This window comes from Lasioglossum baleicum, chromosome 18, assembly GCF_051020765.1.
Source record: "Lasioglossum baleicum chromosome 18, iyLasBale1, whole genome shotgun sequence".
In the NCBI taxonomy this organism is placed as follows: domain Eukaryota; kingdom Metazoa; phylum Arthropoda; class Insecta; order Hymenoptera; family Halictidae; genus Lasioglossum; species Lasioglossum baleicum.
This window is the reverse complement of record NC_134946.1, coordinates 7,283,827-7,307,879: the sequence shown is the minus strand read 5'-3', so window position 1 is coordinate 7,307,879 and position 24,053 is coordinate 7,283,827. Positions and strand designations below refer to the sequence as shown.

At 37.7% G+C, this 24,053-nt stretch overlaps 1 protein-coding gene across 1 annotated transcript in view; it reads left to right on the top strand.

The window, feature by feature from the left end:
• Positions 1-23,967, top strand: part of Aop (ETS variant transcription factor anterior open) — a 35,619-nt gene extending 11,652 nt beyond the window's left edge. The window contains exons 2-5 of the mRNA XM_076442851.1: positions 17,058-17,303; positions 18,020-18,682; positions 19,656-19,905; positions 20,178-23,967. Coding sequence (XP_076298966.1) covers positions 17,087-17,303; positions 18,020-18,682; positions 19,656-19,905; positions 20,178-20,472 — 1,425 coding nt within the window. The 5' untranslated portion in view covers positions 17,058-17,086 and the 3' untranslated portion in view covers positions 20,473-23,967. The remainder of the gene's footprint in view (positions 1-17,057; positions 17,304-18,019; positions 18,683-19,655; positions 19,906-20,177) is intronic.
• Positions 23,968-24,053: the final 86 nt, after the last annotated feature.

Sequence of the window (24,053 nt, the reverse complement as noted above, 5' to 3'; positions counted from 1 at the left end):
TGAATATTATCGAGAATTTTTCTGCACGAAGCTCGCTATTGAAACTGTCCGATAGAAAACTTATGGAAAAAAATGTACAAAATGTGTGAAGTTACGAATTTTTTCTCCGTTTAAAAATTTATTAGTACCACGTAAAATATCATACCTAAAAAACATAAATACCATATAATCCTAAGTCGTGAACTATTTTCAAATATGTAATCAATCATTCACACACACATAAGGTATAAGGTCGAGGTTTTTCAACTTTGTTCTTCTAAAAAGGGTAGAAACAAATTGATTTTTGGTCAGATCATTCGATAAATCAACTGGCAAAATGGCAGTTATAGGATGAGCACGGTTTAACCCTTTGCACTCGAATGGCGAGTCTGAGGCGCCACGAAAAATTGCCATACCGTTATTCAAAACAATTTTAACATTATTAAGTTTGCCTGTATTCTATAAATTGTAAAAAGCTCAACTGTTATATATATATATATAAGAAAACAGGTTCAATTTGATGCGCACAATGTAAAAAAGATTACATAGAACAAAAATGATCTGAGTTGAAACACACACACACACACAAATATCTCAATTTTGGAATTCATATTGCTTCGAGTGCTAAGGATTAATGAATTATGCTGTATTTCTTCTGTTCTGATCAACAAAAGTTTCCGACAAAATTCACGAGCATTCTACCTAATAGCACACATGACAGTGAATTATTTCATAATAAGTTTTGGTTGCAAATTCGATATTTAAAAAACGAAAAGTGTGCTGAAAAAATCCCCGAAAATTCACTCGCAGAGCGTGTTTTACCACGCGAAATTGGGTGATTTATCGAGCCCCTGTTTTCCAGAGGGAAACTTATCACAACAGTGTCCTCAAAAAATCGTCGGAAAATCGAATTGTAGAGAAATTCGTTAACCAAACGGCGGCGAAATAGTTTGTTTATCAATTAAAACGTGAACGCCGATGATTCGGACGCTTTTGACATCTCGATCACGATGTCGCCGAGAGACAGAGCAGCGAGTTTGGCAGGTTATCGAGCGGCTGGCAAGTCTGTGTTTATAAATACGAGATGGAGGAAGTACCGCAATAATACCAGCGGCTAGTGCCGATCGTTATTACCGCAATATCGAGCCGCCAAAACCGAGGAGAGCGGCGAGAGGGAGGGAGAGAGAGAGAGAGGGAGGGAGAGAGAGAGAGGGAGAGAGAGAAACAGCGCGGGAAGCTTTATTTGCTCATTACGAAAATAATCCTCGCGCGTCTACGATCTGTATTTCGGAACCAATGCCACTAATTTTGGAGTCGGCGGTGTCAATTAAAATTTTCACGGTTGTGAAAATAATGCCTGAAATATTTTAGGCTTCGCGATTTTATTACCCCGCGTGACTGGATATCTGTTTGTTATGGGACTCGGTGTACATTTTTCAGTTGTTTCAACCTTGTCTTCAGGATGTTCTGGAGGTACAATGGGAGACAAAAGTATAAGAAATTCGAAATCCGTCAATATATTGGCAATGAAAGCCATTCATGTGTATATCGTGCATTAAAAAATGGATTAATCTAAAAAGCTTTCGTTTAATTAGTGAATTTCATGTTATATTTATTTTTTAATCAAATTGTCTTCATATTATAAAAAAATTGTGACTTTTGCTAATAATTGTACCTCGTGATTGTAGCTATATTCAGTGGTCCACACAGTTGTCGCGATTTCATGCTACATAGTGAGATTACAGCACGATAAATTTGACGTTTTGTAACAGTTGATAATTTTTTGCTCTGCAACTGTCTAGTGATATAATTAATTACATAATTTTTACTATACACATATAAAAAACTGGAGTTTCTAGTTGCGTTTTTTCAAGGTTCAAATAGGGTTTGAAGTGGAATTTGATGAATTCTCCGTAAGAAGACGTGTTAAAATGTGCGAACTTTAAGTTGCTATAATTCTTAAACGGTGCAGCGAATCGAACCCAAACTTCCGTAATTGCATTAATTTAGTAAGAGTTATATCTTGTCAAATTTTCAAAAATTTTGTTGCGTTCTTATATACCTCCAGAACATCCTTAACATGTTTGGGCACCGAGAGAAGATTGGAATTGTGTAAATTAGAAGAGGACATCCATAAAAATTAGCTTGTTGTTATACAGTCGCATGTGTTAGGTTCGATTTGCAATTAAACAGTTTTTTTTTTTGACAAGTGTCTTGTTACATACAATACATCAGAACAACTATATGATTATTTCACCAGGAAACTGCTAATTTGTTTATCATGGGACTTCAGTGTACGCTTTTACACATCTTCGTCCAGAGATTTGTAGACGAAGATACGATTAAACATTTACTTGAAAAAATGCAGCCAATACCGCATACTTATTTATCGCATGAACTCGGTACACATTTGCTCGTATTTCGTCCACATGAAAAAATTTAAAGAGCGGGGGGGAACACAAAATTGTAACTTTTTATCGCAAAACTATAAACCCGTTTATTATCCAGCTTTTTGAAACGAAAAAGTAAAGGATCGAGAGGGATGGGCGAGGGGCAGGGGGATGAGAATCTCTGCGGAGGCACAAAGAGAGCATCGGGACCTCGAATTCACGTGCGTGCAACTAACGCCGACCGGAAGTCGATAAAAAGGCTGCTTCACCCTCGTCACTCGGCAGCGGCTCCTCCTCATGGGAACCAGCCTCTCTTCCGTCTCCCTTCGTTCCTCTCTCGTTTCTTGTCTCGCCTTTCCCCCCTCCCGCGCAGCCCCTCTCGCTACACCCTCATCTCGGGAGAAAAGGCTTCTTTCAAGTGGCCCAGTAAACTTGAAAACCATCCTATGAAGATGCACTTTGCTCTCCAAAGGTGTTTCTTTATACCGAGATGTCTGCGAGACAGTGAACGCTTGCAGTTACCCCTCTTTCTAGAGTTTATTTTCCCTGTAGGGGATCGTGTCGGACCGATGTCTTCAATTAAGCGGAATTTTTCACTACCAGAGATCCAGAAACTGTAGAATCATTTATATGTATATTCTTGATGTTTAACTTCTGTCGCGTCGTCTACAAAACTTCAAGAATTTTAACTACTTTCTCTATCTCTCCATTGATTACGACCTGTACCTTAAAAAATAAATGTTATAGATAATTGTTAACCCTTCGCACTCGGACCTATTTTAACTGGAAAATTAAACATTTCTTTCGGCCTAGAATAATTCCATTCTATATTAATTCTTTTCTTTGCATGAATATGAAATTGATATAATACCTCGCACAATACTTAAATGTTTCGTAATTGATTAGATACTAACATATTTAGCAGTGTAAACGATATTTTGAATAATGGTACGTACAGCAATTTTTAGTGGCGCCTCAGAGTCGGCACTCGAGTGCCAAGGGTAAAATCTTGTAAAATTGAATTAAAAACGTGTTTTTATACTAGTAAAATCCTAATAATTTTAAGTTTAACCCGAATACTTCTTAGAAATTGTCACTGGAAGTGGTAAATCTTTGTTACCGTAATGTGTCTCTAGAACTTGCCACTAAAATGTGTATCAACCCTAGATCATGTCAGTAGAATCTCCTAAAATAATGACGAACGAAACTAAGTCATAATTCCTTAGAAAACGTGAGAAAGCACTGGAAAAATGAACAGAGAAATCCGCCGGTCATTTGCGTTAACACTAATCCTACCACCACCGGTCAAAATGACCGGTTTCAGATTTATTATTTTACAATGATTGAAATAATAAAAATGATTCTATAAGAATTGATTGTATAAATTATTAATTTATATTAATAATGTATATTAATAACGTATTAAAGTCTAAATAAAATCAGCCTTGTCATTTTTATAAGGGAATATGTAAATACCAGCTACTTTTAAGGCTCGGTAGGTTTAGTGTTAAGATAACTGTAAAATTACGGTACTCCTTGAACAACGCGGAGGTTAGGGATGCTGACTGTCCGGGTACATCAGTGTTGCTCAAAGTTATCTCCCGGGAGTCAAACCACATCCCCACCACCTATCCCGATGCTGACTGACGCAGCGAGCGTGGCCGAACGCAGCCGAGCGCAGCCGAGCGCAGCCGAGCGCAGCCGAATCGTGGTAACAGCAGCGCGGGCAATTCAAATCAAATTCAAACGCTTGCATTTCAGAACAGCAATTCTCTTTTCTCTAGGGATCGAAAGAGTTATAGAACTTATGTATGTATAGGTTCTATTTAATCCCTCGTCTTACGATTTATTTTACGGTTTCTCAATGATTAGAACTTTCTTCGTAGTTCGCCAATTTCCTAAGAAAGGAGAAAATTTATTGTATGCCTACAGGTTTTTCGATAGCTATACATTAACAAAACTAAAATAGAATTTCATCTTGGTGTGAAGTAGGTTAATAACTAGACTGCGGATTTTATGCATTTATGACAGAAATACGAACGTACAATTTAAAGCAGTGGACATATTAAAAAGATTTAAGGACATCGGTGTACTAGTTTCAGGTTAATAATATAATTGAGAGAAAGAATTTTTTGTTTGGTTCTTTTGGTTTGTAATCGGCGCAGACAATTTTTATTTTGCATAAAGATCCGCAGTCTATTAATAACATACGTATTTATTAGACTCTGTTCAAAATCTTCAACACGTGTTTGACACGATATTGTAAGGCAAGGGGTTGACACTAAAATTACTCCTTTAACCCTCGCAAGGTGAGGTCTAATAACAAATAAATAGTAAGGTGGGGTCCAGAGTTGTGCTAATTCTTAGTAACTGAATGACTATATAATTGAAATACAATGTAATTTAATTATAGGTATTTTAATCAGATCTGTAATTGAAATACACACACAATATAATTGAAATACAATGTATATAATTGAATTACAATATAATTGAACTGTCAATTGAGCTGCCACAGACAGCTAGTAAATTTATAAATACTAAATTCCTTCTCTCTCTCTCTCTCTCTCTCTCTCTCTCTCTCTCTCTCTCTCTCTCTGTTTGAAACCTTCACATGGATTTTTCAACCTCTTCTTGCCTATTACTTCATTTTTCATACTCCAATTACAATGTATTTTATAATTGTACTCCATTGCAATTACGAATTACATTGTAATTTAATTAAATGAAGATCTGAATTATAAATTACAATATAACTGAATTACAATGTAATTCAATTACTTTGTAATTATAATTCTGGAGTAATTCAATTGTAATTCTGCACAACTCAGGTGGGGTCTTTTAGACCCCGACAAATGAATTTCATAAATAGCTTCGTTTCTAATAAATTTGGGATAAAGAATAATACAGGAAAAAAAGTAAACAAACAGATTGAATTTTATTCATATAAAAATTCTTTTCGAAAATCTGAAGGTTAACTATTCCTTCCGCTAAAATTAAATGTCGGCTACAAACAAACTAATAGATCATTCTTATCCATACGTAGCCCATAAATATTTTTCAAAATTGATGAAATATAAAAGGCAATAAAATATGAGTTTTCTTTAAAAATTGCCATACAAATATAGTTCATAACTTTTTTATTTGATGAAATTCAATGAGATTCTAGTCATTTAGAAATCTAGTGCATTGGAAAATAAAATTTTACTCCATTCCAGCTTGTTATTAATATTTTTTTCCACGAAACTAGAAGTTCGTAGAATTGTTTTAGATTCAATTAACTTGAAAATTGGAGTAACAGAATCGATTTTTCGGTTTTCCGGAAGTAGTGAGTATGTGCGCGTGGTCGTGGAGCGATCGGGGGTATGGAAGAGGGCGGAGTATAGTGACCACGTGTGTTAGCTAACTGATAAACCTCTGTTCGACGACGTGTCACTGACCCTCTCTCGTCAACTCTATCGCCTCGTATACGGCGTCATTTTTCTGAGGTTTCTTTAGCAATTTTTCACCTCGCTTTTGCTTTTGTTAACCATTCGCGCAAGCAAAACTTTTGAGAAAGAATTATTTGCGACGTTCGCCGATTTAAATTTAGCATAAAAATGTTGTAAAATTAAACTCCAGTATTATACATATATATATATATTCAGTATTCCTTTTTAACCTTCCACAATATGAAAATTTATGTTAATCGCGCCACATCCGTTTAGTTATGAATATTATTTCACTCTTTGTCTATATGTATGTATATTGCGCCGGTCATGCACGTTTTTACATCAACTGCTCCATATTAATATTCAGTAAATAAATATTATCAGTTGTTTCTCCGTCGCAAATTTTAAAGCAGCATTACAAGGAAAAATGCACTTCGCATGAATTTGCTTGCACGAGAAACGTCCATGCTTACGTCTTTTTTTAAAGTTGTTAAAAAATGAAAATTGTTTTAACTTTATTTTATTTAAACTAACGTTTTAAACGTTAAACATTAAATCTCTTAAAGCCTCGTATACGTTCATTTTTGTAATATTCTACGTATTGAAGTGAAATATTGTTTTTACCGTTTACAAAAAATATTACCAATTACTTACTACTATTATCTGAAGAACCTGAACTAACAAATTAAATATATATATATAAATTTTATTTGATTTCCCTTAGGGTTACAAATTTACTGTACATTTCTACCCCTGACCTCGCCGCTCTCACAATCTTAACTTAACATCTAACTTAAACCTATCTTATATCTATACTTAACCAATATAGAGAGAAAGAAAGAGAAACGCATATATTTACAAAAGTAACTAACAAATTAAATAACATATTAATGAGAATGAAAAGTAACGAACAATAATATTATAAACTCGGGCATTTAAGGCGGTAGATTCGTTTCCAGGATTGCAAGGGTGCGGGATTCGCGTTTTCATTTCTCGATAATACAAAAACGGGGTTCCTTAGTAGTCAAAAACGCTAGATACAAGATCAATCTAGCGCGCTATCGCCCTCAAAAGTCCTATTGTTTCGTTTACGAGGCGTAATTTGCATTATTCGGCAGCATGTAGATATGAAAGTAGTTGCATGCGCAGTTGTATGCTTCCGAATAATGCAAATTACGCAAAAATACGAAAAAATAGGACTTTTGAAGGCGATAGCGCCCTTGATCGATCTTTTATCAAACGTTTTTGACTACTGAGAACCCCATTTTTGTATTATAGAGAAATGAGAACGCGAATCTCGCACCCTTGCAATCCTGGGAAAAGGAGTCTACTCCCTTAACTGAAGAGTCTCCTTTCCAGGATTACAAGAGTGCGGGATGCGCCATCTCATTTCTCGATAATGCAAAGACGGGGTTTTTCAGTAGTCAAAAACGCTAGATAAAAGATCAATCTAGCGCGCTATCGCCCTCAAAAGTCCTATTGTTTCGTTTACGAGGCGTAATTTGCGTTGTTCGGCGGCATGTAGCTATGAAAATAGTTGCATGCTTCCGAATAATGCAAATTACGCAAAAATACGAAAAATAGGACTTTTCAGGGCGATAGCGCCCTTGATCGATCTTTTATCGAGCGTTTTTGACTACTGAAAACCCCATTTTTGTATTATCGAGAAATGAGAACGCGAATCCCGCACCCTTGCGATCCTGGAAAAACGAGTCTACCTAATACTTGCGCATCTTCGCAAAGAAACCTCGCATGGTCTGTCACTATCATGACCACCTGACAGTGTATCAGCTGATTTAGTCGCAGAATTCTAGAAAAGTCAAAGCGATTACTCTTAATTGCGATAACACAGAGGCGTCGGGCTTCTAGGTGCTATCTACAGCTGCGACGGCGACAACTCCCGAAGGGTCCCAGCAAATGGACGTTGATTTGCTTCGTGCGCTTCGTCTCAGCTCTCTCTCTCTCTCTCTCTCTCTCCGTCCCTCTCTAACTCTTTTCTCTCCTCTCTCTTCTTCTCTCTTTCGCAACGGAGAACGAGAAAGCACTTCCTTGTGAGTTGGCGAGAGCGTGACGTAAGCGGACGCGCGAGCATCGGGTTCACCGACCAACTCAAGGTCGCGGAAACTTGACTTTTCCTTTTCCCTTGTGACGAACCTCCGGTTTCGTCATTTATCATTTTTTGATTCCTGTTTCTCCATTTCTTCGACCCCCTTGTCCTGTAATATACTCCGCAATAATTATTGCGCTGGCACAGTGTGGCAAATGGCCATTTCAGCTGGACAAAATTCACTTTCAAATAAACGAAAACTAACTGTGCCAATATAAGTTTAAACATCACCTTAAAGACGGACGGTTGACCTATAAATGAATGGCCACATTTCCATACGCGGTAGAAATATTAAAAAATTTACTAAGTAGTATTTAAATTTCCTATACATATATGATGGATACAGCACATCTCAAACTATCTATTTCAACTTTAGTAATTCCAAATTATCGATAACTTTTCTGTTTTTTTTTTTTGTAAATAAAATGCCAAAGATAGTACTTACTTCTCCACAGAAATTTCCATGATCTTCGTTAATGATTTAGTATATGCCCCACGTCGCCCCACGCTAAGATTTTTACATATTATAAAGTAGAGAGACTCTCTAGTTTATTTTAATACCAAAATTGACTAGCAAAACGTTGCTAAACTATACTAATTTTTAAAAATGAAGTCCCGTCGTTTAACGTTCACGCTCGTGACAATCTCAGCCCGGGCGTTCCGTTATTTTTATTTTGCTGTAAACTCGTCCATTACTGTTGTAGATCCAAACATGTTATGCTATGTAATTGAAAGGAAAATAAACAAAGGAAGTAGTGTATATTTTGTGCTATTGGACGCACGAATGGTAGAAGCGTAGAAACGCAAAGAAATTTGCCTTCGGCGAGGGGTTAAAAAAGCGGTCGCGGTATATCGCGAAAATCCAGGGTAATCATGCAGTGCGCATGCGCGATGGATCGTTACGCAGTTCGAGCGTAACGTGAATTATGGCGGAGGCAAACAGAGTGCACCGAGATCGGAGAAAGTCTTCGACTGTGCGCGACCCCACAGATACGCAACCGTTATTATGTAATTTTTTCGCAGCCTGTCCTATAGCTATAGACGGTAGACTGCGAAATTCGGACACGTGCGACTCCGAACTTCTTTCTTGTCCTTATTCCTTCCACGAATATTGAAAATATTGAAATCATGACGAGTAACTTTCTTGAAAAGTTTAATCGAAATGAAAACATGTCTCGCATTAATGCTGGACAGAAAATATAAAGTGAAGAAAATATTGGAGTGTTAAATCAACATGCACACATGCAGAAAGACTCTTTTAAAATATCATACTAATGTGTAAATTAATATTAAAGTGGTAATTATATAATCAGGAACTTTTTCAAATATTATATACAAGATAACAATTATTTTTTTAAGGAACATTTGCGACAAAATAATGTTTTTCAAATATTAGATTAATATGCACATATGCTGGATGTATTTTCAATAAAAGATTTTCATGAAATATTCTTGTAAGTAATTGTTTAAATTATACTTATTATTTGATTACAGACGTTCCTATCAGCAAATGAAAAATTATTAAATTCTATAATTGAGTTAAATAAGGAATATGGAATATTTCGTGACGTTTGTTATTTAAGCATATTAAGTAATAGTTTGTGGCAGTGTGGAAGAAAAGAGAGAACGACGGCATCACAAACGTGATTTCGTGGCATCAATTGATAACCCAGTGCCGCGAGCATCTCGTAAATAAAAATCGCCGACATGCGCAGTATAGTCGAAAATATTTTCAATCGATACTGTTCGTTTTACAAGCATTGTATTATATGAAAACAAGGAAATATTTTTAAAAATACAAAAAGATTAATACAGATAAAACTGTGGAATTGTTGTAGGACACAGACGGATGAAGTTACAGCCATTCTTCTAAGCATTCTAGAGAAAAGCCTATTTTTATCTAGAAAAATTCCAAGAATCAATATTTAATAAAGAATTTTCTAAAACCTCCAAAACATAAATCGATCTCTAAAAATATTTATGAATATGAAATTGAAGTTGAAATGGAAATTGAAGTCGAAGTTGAAATTGAAACGAAGAGTTGAAATGGAATTGAAGACGAAGTTGAAATTGAAGAGTTAAAGTTGAAATAGAAGAGTAGAAATTGAACTTGGAATTGATGCTGAAATCGGAATTTGAAAAATTGAAAAGTTGAAATTGAAAAATTGAAATTGAAGCAAAAACACTAACTCGAAAAAAATAATACTAATGCTAATACTGCTAGGTTATTAGTATATAAAAACCACACCGTTTACGGTTTTAAAGACGTAAACGTTAAAGAGTCTTCTTAGGACGCAAGACTGTCAGACTTGAAATAGACGTAAAATTGACGTCTTTAAGACGTCGTATGCTATCTGGGTTAGTAGTATAAACATTGGTATTATGTATTCAAGTTAATGTTTTTGCTTCAATTTTTATTGTGATTTTAATTGTAATTTTAATTTTGATTATATTTATTGTGATTTTAATTGCAATTGTTAGTTTTATTACACTTTTTAAGTCAATTCCACGTGCGTTCTTCTGATAAAGCTATTTATTGGTTTCACTTTAAACTCGTTTCTGTCGAAATCTATTTTTATTCTTCCCTTCTTTTATTTCAATTAACATTTGCAATTAACCTCCCGAATGTCCTACGAATGTTTCCTGAACGTCTTCTAGACGGTACACAGACGTCTTTAACACGTCTTTGTGCTACATATCTGGGAGCTCTATGTGACCTATGTTTACAGAAAATTTTTTTTATAAATTAACCGAACAATGATTTAGGGAAATCTAGTGAGAAAATGAACGCTGCTTATTTCCCCGAAAAATGAGTCTAGTGTAATAATGCCGCGGCGTTGGCAGTAGCAGGTAATAGCGCGTGTCGCAATGGCGCTAGACAAACCTGTTATCGTCGATATCTCTTCGTTATCGATGAATCAATAGCGGATTGCTTCAGAACGTGAACAGAAATTCGAAACCGCGAGGAGAGATAAAAACAAATGTGAGAGGGAGGGAGAGAGAGAGAAAGAGAAGGAGAGAGGAAACGGTCGAGCACCCGGAAGAAAAGAGAATTGACTCCTCTCCGCGCGATAAATCTTAAGTCCTCGTCAAGGATCTTCCGCCTTCTGCTGCTCCGGCCAGAACGAAAGCGCACTCAACGAACGCTTTTACACTTTTGACGGTGTACCCGTTTTAATTAATGCTAAACGCGACCGGCCGAGATGGAACGGAGATTACCATCCGACGAAACCAGTTCCCTCCCCTCTATTATTAATGATTCACGGATTATAAGACAACCTGATAGGACGATCGATCTCTCGGATCTCGTGAGTGTCCGCTCAACCGGAAGTCCTCATGTATTATTTCGCCAGCTATTTCTACTCTTTTCGTCCCTCGATTGCTTCTTAAGCTCTTCACTTACGACGAGTTAACGCGTCACGAGAATTGTTCCTTTTCTTCTTCATTTGATAAATAAAATATATAAAAAATAACCTTTTAAAAACCACGCTTATATTAAAAGGAGAAAATTTTTTTTTTCTTGGTTCTCCATAAAATACCGAATCCAGTTAAATGATTAATAATATTTTTCCTCAAAATTTTAAGCAATTAATTCGCAATTTCTTCTGTTGTTAAGTTAGTGTCGGAATATATAGAAAAATTTAATATAAATTTAAATAAAAACATGACATTAGTGACTATAAAAATAAAAGCGTGGAGCGCGCCCACGAAGATTACGTCAATATAGTTTAGCGCTCCACACTTTTATTTTTATAGTTGCTAATGTCACGATTTTATTTAAATTTATACTGTTCCGACACTGATTTTATAACAGAAGAAACTTTTAACGGATTGCTTAAAATTTTGGGGAAAAATATTAATCACTTAACTGGATTCGGTATTTTATGGAGAACCAGGAAATAAATTATTTTCTCCTTTTTAGTGCATTTTAATATAAGCGTGGTTTTGGAAAAGTTGTTTTATATATTTTATTTTCTAATTTTTAGTCTATACATATCTTGTAATCGATTTCAATTAGCACTTCAACCAAGATCTTTTGTAAAAGGGAAAATATTATGTCACGATTAGATAATTTATTATCCCGTTTTTACAGCCAATAAATAAATATCCTATTAAATTTGGATATTCCTATGGGAAGAGGTTAAGTTAGGTTTGGTTAGTCATTTTTGATCCCACGAGTATGGCGGCAAATATTGTCATCGGAAGCAAGTTTGTATACAAAATTTCAGCAAGAATGGACTATGGGAAGAGGTTTAAAATTCCATTACAAGATTTGACGCATACAAGAACACGCCAAGTTAATATTTATAAGCGTGGTAATAACTCATCTACTTAGTACTGTCATAATATTCATATAGGGTGGCACGAAAATCACTAGATTATCTAAAATTCGAATATGCTCTTGAAAGAGTAACTATGAATTTTTCAGAAATAAAAGAGTCATTCCATTTCTAAATACTCTAGTCAAAGTTTTGTTATGTCAATTGTATTTGTTTTGTTTGTTATGCAATTTTCTATGCTAATTTTCACAATCGTTTTCAGAGAGAGTTCTTGAATTTTTCAATGTTTGTCCTGATATTATTTTGTTAAACATTCTTGATTGACTCTCGTATTGACAAAAATTTCGGGATTAATTAAAATTTAATCAAAATCAATTGAAATTTAATTGAATTTAAACAAAATTTAATCACGAAAACTTATAGAATCAAATTTAAAAAAGCCTCGATTGGAAGAGTTGAGTAAATTAAAATAAATAAAGAATTGTACAGATTTGTGGACTCAACAGGTGAATAAAGAAAATTGAAATGAATAAAGAGATGTACACATTGATGTGGTGTGTAATGATATTTGTTGGGAATTTGAGAGACACCCGGTAGATTGCAGTATTTTATGTTTAACTCAAAGTGGTTAATGACAGTGGCAATAACACTGGATGTAACCTCGAGCGAGAATTTAAAATGTCCAGCGATGATTGCGAAGGGATCCGAAAGGTGATTTTTGCTCACAGGAAGATCATTCGAGCGGTTTCTTGCGTCGAGAACAACTTCCGGCATGGTTTCCTCCTTTCGTTGGCTCATTGCGACCTCCGAGCCGGAAACGTCTGTCCCGGATGATCGATCGATCGCGGTTCGTTTCGTCTTTTGGATTTCGTTGAACTTTGCTTGCGCGATTCGAACATAGAAAATTGTTGTCTATCATTTCTGAAACACTTCTCTCAAAATTACTGGATATTTCTTGATAATTCTCGAAATCATTGAATATTTTTCTAATCAAGTTACGATACACTTGATAAATTTTTTGAGAATTCCTAAAATTACCGAATATCTTTTTAATTCATTTCCAGTCACTCTAAATCAGGGGTGGCCAACCTTCTGCATACCATGCGTAAATTTTTTTCACATACGAGTTCAGATCCGCCATACAAATCGAGCACTTTTTCTACCTTCTTACGTTCATTGTTGCGGTTGGAAAATAGGAAAAGGGAAGGATCTGCTTCGGTTAGGGGAGGAAAAGGGATAACTCGATCACGCAACTAAATTAATTAACTTACGCCAGTTGAAAAGACACACGTTCATTGGAGCACCAATCTACAATAGTGAGAAACGATCTTTTGGACGAGAGGGCGATCGCTGTCATGAACACTCCAATTCCCATCCTATAATTGTAAACTGTCAAAAAATTGCGACGAATTGATGAGTAAGAGGGCTGTATAAATTCAACCGAGAGCTCTCAGGTGTTGAAAATATGAAGATGGATTCAGTTATGGCGCCTACTACAAAAGAATAAGTTTAGGATCCAATGCGCCACAGGTTGGCCACCCCTGCTCTAAATCGTTGTTACACAATTTTTTATACGGCTAAATGTTCTGTAAACTCCCGATCAACTCGGTATCTAGGGAATTTGTATGCATTGTCTAAATAGGTTCAGTTCCGAAAAAAATGGCAAAAGTAATAAAACATAAATATCTACAAAAGCGCATTTAAAAAGTAGTAGGTTCTTTGTTACTAGGGAACATGTTTACCGTTAGAAGTGGAACAAAACTCCTAGAGTCGCTAGAAACTAGGAAATAAATGAATATGACTTAGAACTAGAGATGACTAGGACCTGAAATGGCTATCGAAAAGCGATTGTTTAACAAAATGTTGGATGCCTCAGACAGCAAGAGTAATTTTTAAAGGATATCGGAAGGCGGATAGATCTCGACATGTCTTGGGTGTCCCGTCTCTTTCTTTTCTCCACTCGCGGCCCTTCCCTTTCCCTCTCTTATCCTCTCTCCGTTTCTTAGAGTTGTGTACATGTGGCGAGCTTCTCGAATGAGGATTTCCTGGTGCGAGACAACGGCACATCGACCTTCGCATGCCAGCATCTCTGCCCTTTACCTCTTCTCGAACTACGTGTGTGTGTGTGTCCTCTCTCTCCCTACCGCTACACCACAGGACCCCCCCTCTCTTTCTTCCTCTTCGATAGTATTCTCTACACTGTAACAGTTTAATTATCTGCGTTAATCAACGAGCAGTCGATGTGCCTAAGTGATTAGGAAAACTCCAGGATCTGAAATTAGCTGAGCGATTGCTCAATTAATTGGCAACGGAGGTGCGATGTTCGCCATTTTCGAGTTTGATCCACACTTATATCTGATTTTGGAAAATTGATCAACCGTTTTGTGATTAAACATTCAGGGTTTATGCAAATACTTCTACTTCGAAAAATGTTAGTTTTTCATTAATTCCGTAAGATTGTCAATTTTAACAATTAATATTTTTAAAATGCCATTAATCATTACAAAGTGAATAATGTTGGTAACGCTTGAAATTGTAAATCTCCGTAAATATAATTATAGCTGACAATCTGTATTAACAAACATGATTGTCAAATTCTATTAACATTAGAAACAATACAAGCAGTATTGTTTTATAAAGTTATTATGTTACATTTTGTAAGAATATAGCCGAATAAGTGTTCTGTTGTTTTATCGGTTGTAACAATTTCAACAACAATCATTAAAATTTACACATGGACATAAAAACACAATTTACAAAAAGTCATCGTGCAGTTATTAAAACAGTGATTACTGTTATTATAAATTGTAACAATATATGACTAAAAATTATTGTTGCAGTTTATTAACCCTTAGCATTCCGAATTATTTTTCGTATTTGATGCCAACAAACTTATTTTAAACAATTTTGTTTACTAATTATATTGAATATAGCTCTCAAACTTTGTTGTAATTTATCATTTGTGGAACTTATGTACATATATTTGTCTTTAACTAAAAGTTATAAATAAAAGAAGAACCAAATACATATAAGAACACGTTTTATTCACATTTTTCTTTCTTCACTCGACAAAGGAGTGCAAAGGGTAAACATTAAAAATAATCGTTACTAATTAATTAATTCTTGTTGTTAAATAATTGTTTTAAATGTTTATCATCGACAATAAATCAATAAATGCCAGTTTAACATATCTTCATGAGCCATTGAGAACGCCACTGTTTTTACAAAAGTTAATTATGCTTTCTTGACAAGATCCGGATGTGGGAATATTAATGAGCCCGTCCTTGGTGTCGGGGATTCCTTCTACGAAGTCGACGATTCAAATTAGTTAACCCGTAGAATTATGCGCATAAGTCGAGATTACGGTTGCGACAGATTTTTTCTCCGAGGAAAAAGTTTTCTTGTTCGAAATGATACTTCTTTTCTTGAGAAAACAGGATACGAGTCACGAAAAGAACGGAAAGAGTCTGTAAATCGGCGGAAATAAGTTATGTAAATCCACGCTTCCTGCTGCCTTTCATTCTTATACCGCCGCAGTTTATGCTAATAATCTTTCCTCTTTCCTAAGCCGACACGTAGCGTCACGCCCATTCGATTACTGTTTCCACGTGTGCTTTCTTTCGAGTGCTCCAACGGGATACGAGATCTTTTGACCGAAATACCGATTTTTTATTGGTTGGTTCAGAATTCTTTTATTTCGTACAGATTCTTACAATTCTTAATTTCGTACAGATTCTTACAATTCTTAATTTCGTACAGATTCTTACAATTCTTTTATTTCGTACAGATTCTTACAATTCTTAATTTTGTACGCATTAAAAAATTGACCTGTAAAGAGCATTCTATTAAAACTAATTTATATTTCATCTATTTTCCATTGAAACTCATTATTTTTAACGAAAATTTATCAATCACAGAATATTTTAATTTTTCAATCTTGAAACATTTTGTGAAAATTTGTACTGAATTTTTCTACTAAAAAGTGATTTATCATTAATTTAGTTTATAATTACTCTGATGGGATAAATATTAAAATATAATTCTTACAAAAAGTTAAGTTCCAATGAAATTATATAGCACAAAGGCGTCTTTAAGACATCTGCAGTTGGACATTCAGACGTTTTAAAAATGTCCCGGATGTCCTACAAACGTCTTTCGAACGCCTCCTTGTCTTGAAGGCGTCTTTAAGACGTCTGCTTGACGTCGAAGTTAAACCAATAAATAGCTTTATCAGAAGAACGCATTTGGAATTGACATAAAAATAGTAATAAAAATAACAATTACAATTAAAATCACAATACAAATAATAAAAATTACAATTACAATAAAAATTGAAATTGGAGTTGAAATTGAAGACTTGAAATTGATGAGTCGAAATTGAAGTTGATGTTCAAATTGAAGTTGGAATTGAAAAATTGAAGTTGAAATTGGAGTTGAAGTTAAAATTGAAGTTGATATTCAAATACAAGAGTTGAATTTGAAATTGAAGCAAAATACTAACTCGAACAACCAATGCTAATACTGCTAGGTTATGGGTATATAAAAACCACACTGTTTATGATCTTAAAGACGTCTTTTTAGGACGTAAGACTTTCACACCTAAAATAGACGTAAAATGGACGTCTTTACGACGTCATGTGCTATCTGGGATTTGACTTAAATTTCACCGCACCAAATTCGATAATAACAAAGAATATTACCATATTGTCTTGCAATTTTTGTCAGGACATCAAATGTTGACATTGGGAAATCTATTTTGGTAGCAAAGTGATTGGTAGTATAGACCAACGACTCTACCAGTGTCTATCGATTACAAAACAAGCCACGCGTCACGAATTTCAATTAATCGTCTGATCGGTTTTGATTTCAGAGAGAAGAACCTAGAAAGTGGGTCGTGTTATGAAATTGTTGCCAACGATCCAACTACCGCAATTGCCGCCGGTCTCGGCCGGGGGTGGAATGACGGGAATGGACTCTCGGCTACCACCAGGCATATCGCTGCCTTTCAGCCCCACAGACCTGCTCTGGCGATACGGCCCTGCCATGAATTTCGCGCCCACGCATCCGCCGCCCAGTCCGTTTCTAGATTTCAAAACCCATCTACCAGCGAGTCTAGGTAAATTCTACTTCATTCTTTTTCCCCTAGGAACCAACCACCTAAACCAGGCCTGGGCGACGCTGGCTCGCGGAACAGATGTTGCTGCTACTCCTCTTCGAGAGGGAGGGAAGCAGCCACATCTGTTCCGCGAGCCAGCGTCGTCCAGGCCTGACCTAAACGAATTGTCCCTAGGGACATTGACAGCAAAGCCTACTCTAAATAGTACTAGCCATAGTGAACTGCTGAACAACGTGACAACATCGCTGTGTTTCAGTGCTTTGAGGTTAGGATAGTTTAGAACAGGCATGGGCAGAAATAGCACGCGTGCTAGTAATTTTCAAGGAATACCCCCACTTCTCCCGGCCGCGCGTCTCAATCTCCTTGGCGGCCGTAGTTGCTCCGAGCACTATGGTCGCCACGGGGAGCGAGACGCGCGGCCGGGAGAAATGGGGGTATTCCACGGGTATTCCTTGAGATTCCCTAGCACGCGTGCTATTTCTGCCCATGCCTTGTTTAGAACAACAGATAGAAGAAAGGACTTAGACACCTAGTCATATACATAGTGATTTTTCACTGCTGCTTATGTATCTAAATAGGTACAAGGGTTTTAACCTCGAATTTCTTAGACACAAAATGTCCTGAGAATCAGCTTTGACCCTAGTGTTACTCGAAAATCATGGACGCCATTTAATCAAAAAGAGATGTATTACTAATCCTGAAAACTTATGTTACAGCATCGGATCCCCGGCTATGGTCTCGAGAGGACGTAGCGACGTTCCTGCGGTGGGCGGAGCGCGAGTTCGACCTGCCTCAGTTCGACATGGACATGTTCCAGATGAACGGCAAGGCTTTGTGCCTGCTGACAAAAGCGGACTTAGGCGAACGGTGTCCAGGCGCCGGCGACGTTCTACACAACGTGCTCTCCATGCTAGCTAGAGACTTTAGTCAGCTTCAAAGGTGTCTTCCCAGCAGCCCGGTGACCCCGACGAGGCCATCGGCATACCCGTTGAGCCCTCATTCGCACCCGCCAACGCCCACATGGACAGAGAACCCGTACACCGCGAACCTGGCTTCTTTAATGTCCGCGAATTCAGTGACACTGTCTCCAGCGCCGTCGGTAGACAGTCAGGCGGGTTCGCCAGGTCATACGGAGGGTACACAGAGTCAGGTGTACAAAAGCGACTCTGACGAAGACAATCAGCAAGCAGCGAACGGGAGCCCGCCGGCCACGCCCACTGCCCTCACCGCGCAAAGGCTAAGCGAGGTCTGCGTGAAGGACCAGCCCAGCCCCACGCTCACGCAACCCATGATGCCTCTGACGCCCGGTGCCTTCAGGACGAACCCTGCTAACACGGCTAGGGAATTCTTTCCCAGTGATTCGCCCGAACCCAATACTAGTGAGTTTTGTGCTGGTACTACTTTCGGCCTCTGGGGATTTAGTTCCTGAGATGTGTCTAGAATGAGAATACACGGGGAAGTACTGTCCAGAGAAAGAGTATAAACCAGCGGGACGGGAACGGGGCTAGAGGAACGCAAAGGCAATCTGAATGGTCGGGCTTCTTTCCCCGTCCCCGTCCCGCTAGTTTACACTCTTTCTCTGGACAGTACCTCTACTCTGCTCTAGGAAAGTACCCTGACAACCAAAAATCTCATTTCTGCCGAGCGTCTCTGCGCGCATTAGTGACTTGTTCTGCCGTCCATGGTCGCAGGGTTTTGGCCATGGGCAGAATGAAGGTATCTGCCTCTGTTTAAGAGGGCAGCACGATCGCACTGATGTGGCAAATGCCGCTTTACAGGGCAGCACCGTCGCGTCAAAAAAGATTCTAGTTATTTCCTAGTTTTGTCACGTGACTATCCTACCGCCGGACAAAAAACAAGGGAAACAGCGTATCCGCCACATCAGTGCGACCGTGCTGCCCTCTTAAACAAAGGCAGATTCAAGGTCTAGCCGCCAGTATTCTGCCTTCGTTTTGCCCACGGCTAAAGCCCTGTGCCCACGGACAGTAGAATAAGTTATGCGCGCGGAGACGCTCAGACAGAAATCGAGCTAATCTTACCTTGAGCAGCTCGAAGCGTAACTTCGACCGTATTCTGCCCGTTCTCCGCTGGATCTACTCATGGTAGGCCTGGTTGTCAGGGTACCTTCACTTCCCTGTATAGTGCTAAAAATTTACTAACCGTCGGTTAGTATTCATGAATACGGGGGGATATTATCTTAGTATTTTGGGGGTGTTTCTTAATTTTGGAGATGCTAGACTATGCTAAAGAAGCTAAACTGAATCTCAAGAGAATGAAGCAGCTAAGAAATGGAGATAGTATAGTAACTGTTTTTTCTTTGAATAATTTTTTACTGATTTTTTCTCATTGCAGATGGCAGACTTCTCTGGGACTTTCTGCAACAGTTGTTGAACGACCCATCGCAACGGTACACACACTATATAGCGTGGAAAAGCCGAGAAACAGGTGTATTCAAGATCGTCGATCCTCCAGGATTGGCAAGGCTCTGGGGCATCCAGAAAAATCATCTTTCCATGAATTATGACAAGATGAGCAGAGCACTGCGGTACTATTATCGCGTGAACATTCTACGGAAGGTCCAAGGGGAACGCCACTGTTACCAGTAAGTGTTAGTTGCCATTTATCGGTCAATTCTATCCGACGAACGATCACTAACTGCGAATGGTAAATCCAAGTGTATGATAGGACTTCGATGAAAATAGGACTTGATAGTCTATAAAAATATCAGTTTTCGTGACCAATTGATTGAATAAACAGGTTAAGATCGCTCGAAATAGCTTATCAAGAATCTGCCAAGTTTCTACTCCATAGTTTGTCTGTAAAGATACGATGATCGAGCATTACAGCATATTAAAGGATGCTTTCTGTGTTCAGATTCCTGCGAAATCCGACGGAGTTGAAGAACATCAAGAACATATCGCTACTGCGTCAACAGATGCGGATAAAGTCGGAGCCGGAAGAGGAGGGCGGAAGTGGCGTCGAGCCGGAAATCGATATGCCGACAGACCTCTCGATGTCTAGCATGAGTCAGCCATCGAGCGACCAACAGCAACAGCAGCAATCGCAACAACAACAACAACCTCTATCTCTTCACGACCCGCCGACGAAGTACAGGAGTCACGCGTACAATCTGGTGAAGACCAATCAGGAGTCGGAAGAGAGGAAGTGACGCGAGTGCTGATTCTCCGACGCGTTATCAACGTTGGCAGCTTCGACGGAATGCTTGCTCGACGTGTGCTCGTGAACGGTCTCATGAAAATGTGGTCGAAGAAATCCATTACGGATGGATCGAGTGACGTCAATCCGAGCAAAATGTTCAATTTTGCTCAAAATCCAGAAAACCGGTGGACTACGTTTCCCTGAACGGTAAGAGGAAACGCTGAGAAAAGACTGACGACGAGACTGCATTCTGGAGGTTATGGATATCAGCCCGCACGCACAGCGGCGCGAAATTCAAACCGGTCCCGAGTGTCGCTGCGTCTCGACGACCGAGCTCTCGGATTGAAAAGACGGATTTCGGTCGTTTTATAAAGATTGTTAGTCGATACCGGTTCGACAATGGTCAAACGGACGTTCTCCCAGGCCGATTCTGAATCGGCGAGGATCGACGCGGAATTTCCCACGCCTCGAACCGTAAGATGATTGGCCGCCGCCTGGAGCCAATCGTCGTGCCGCAATTTTTCCGGAGACGCTTCGGTGAAGCTGAACTTTCGCGGATATTCCGCTATCTGTTCTTCTGTTCTGTTCTACCTTTTTCTTCTACTTTTTTTTCTTTTTTTTCAATCTAGAGAGAGAGCGAGAGAGTGAGGACACGTGCGCGAGTGTGAAACGGTTTTTCGCTTCTACAACGAACTAACTTTTTAGAGGGGCTTATATAGAGCGTTATCGACGAAACGTACAAAAACAAGCGGTGGTCGGGAAACGATCGAGGTGTTTTTTTTATATATTCCAAAGTTGTTCTGTGATGTAACGTTTAGCTCGAAAGTAAATTGTGACCCGGACCGGGATGCTTAGTTGTGCGACTAGAGATTCTTTATTTCGGTGTGGGGGAAAAATATCGAAAGTCGAAAGCCGGATCTTCATGAAACTTTGGGCAGACATCGTCTTTGTGAAAATATTAGACACTTTATTTGTATCGACCATTATAGTAATACAGAGCGGTGGAGGCATGTTCTAAAAAGTGAAACACATTTAATCAAAAATCTTGCAAACTATTAAAGTTGACAAAATAATTCAAAGAGCAAAGTTATATTTTCGCCAGCTCATTTTAGGTGGACTTATTAGCGTTTTTTGTTAATTGCAATTGATATTCAAACGACCAGAAATATCCAAGATCGGCTGCCGCGGGTGGATTCCTTATCAAAGATACAAGTTTACGATCTACAATCATTTACATTATCCCACTAGCTCCAGTAGTTCGCAAGATATTTGTCTAAACATGGTCTAGTAACTTTTTGAGGCAACTTCCTGTCAAAGTTCCATAAAGATTCGCCGATGTGTTCCCTCGGAGAAGGATCTTACTAAACGCGAGATCCATCCTGTAAATATCTGGATTCGATAAAACTATAGAACGCCGGTTTCCCGTCGCACCAACTCAGTTGTGCCAATCTAGTATCGTCGGTAATTTAACGTATGAGTGGCAGCGTTTAGTCGGTTGTCTGCGGAACGAGGACGAAAAAGCAACATGACCATTTTTCGTCGACGCGACACACCGTAAGTGTGCAGATCGTTGCGGGTATGTTGACGAACTATAAAAGAAGAGGGAGAGAGTGAGAGAGAGAGAGAAAAAAATGGAAAACGCGGTATATGTATAGTGGACTCTTTGAAGCGACAAAAAAAACGTAAGCAAATAAATAAAACGAAGAGAGGAGAAAAGAGTTTTATGGAATTCGGGGCCAGAGTTATATATATAAATATATATGAATATAAATTTATGTATAAATAAATCTCTATATATATTATATATATATATATTTTACTACCGAAGAGAAATTTATATTCGAAATTTCTATGTTCGTTGTCGATGCGATTGTGGCTCACATTCCTCGCCAACGGATCCTAGACTTTCAAAGCGAACATAAAAAAAAGAAAAGGGGGAAAACCATAAAAAGGACAGAGAAATGTAACTAGGGACCGAAGGCGCGTGTACGACTAGGAAAAAAGGGATCGTATTTTTGCATAAGACTCGAAGACATTAAGGGGAGAATGCGTGAACGTTGTTGATTAGTATGAATGAGAGCGTAAAGGGGGTAATGTACGTCACAATAAATCGTGCGACGGATCGACACGATTGATCGTGGCGGTGAATCGTACCTAATCGCTAGAACGTTACGGTTCGTCGCACGCACAGCTATCGCCACTGCATTGTTTATGGCAGTTCGTAATATGACATCAGAGTTTGAAAATTTTTTAATTTGATTAATCGATGATTGTGATTAAATAATTAGTCGTCGAAAATCTCTAACAACAAAATTAGTTGTCAATAATTAATTATTATAATTCATTGATTCGTTCTTTTAGTTTAATATCAATAGTTGGAAATTCTAATCATTTGTATAGCAAGCTGGTAGAAAGGACTGTTATAACACATTAATTTTCTAATAATTAGGAAGTTTATGATAAAATAAGCTTTAAAAATTTCGATTGATGATAATTATTGATAAATAATTATCGCAAGACAAAGAGAACTTGACTAATTAATCATTAATCCAATTAATGATTAAATGCCTGCCAATTTATTCAATTAATGACGAAATACTCGTCAATTGCGATTACAAGTTAAATTAAAAATTTAACTGTTAGTTGCAATTGATAATGAAATTGTTAGTCGTTAATTGCGTTAATTATTGCACAACTCTGCATGACGTATACAGTCCCCTTAATAAGTTCGAGGTGAAAAAATTTGGGGGAGGGTGAGAATGACAAGCGTATATTAGTAAAACAAGAGATTTATAAATGGAGAAAGTTGTATTTGGCTATTTGTATACTGTGATCTCCGTGAAGTTTTTATTGTAACACATGGCGAATACATAGACAAACTTTTGTTTCGTGTATATATAATTTTCATGAGAGAACGATTTATATTATAAATATATTAAACGATACACTGACACACAGGCACACACACATACACGGATTGTGTTCTTAAACGTAGCAGCCCAAATCGTGATCGCAAAATTCTACTTTGTCCACTCTATCGAATAAATCGAACCAATTTATAATTATTTATAACAAGCTTGTAGCGGTTGCTACATAGAGTAGGTATACAGTAGTAGTTTTTCGCGCAATTTTAACAACAAGAAATTCAGAAAAATTTTTTAAAACACGGTAATTTCTTCCGGACAGCGATTTAAATTTGGGCTGTCGCAAGTCCTTAATAATATTATACTGTGCATGTGTGCACGCACGATACACATACACACGCATGTATCGTAGATTTCTAAGGGGCGTCGATATTAATTGAGGGCCCCTGTACCCTCTTGAGACAAACGAACATCATTTTTTTTCCGATTCCCTGAGAAAGTTTATATATTTCGTTTCTTTTTACAGATCCTGTATAAATTGAAACTGTACAATTTTAGGCGAATACTGATCGTTTATCGTGTAACTCATTGCAAATGAAAGAGTAACGTGTAAATAGAGATTTATTTACTTATTAAGCAAACCTCTTGACGTCAATTTATTACACTCCCCCCCCCCCCATCAAACCACCACAAATAATAGTTTCGAAAGATTTTCCAATTAATTCGA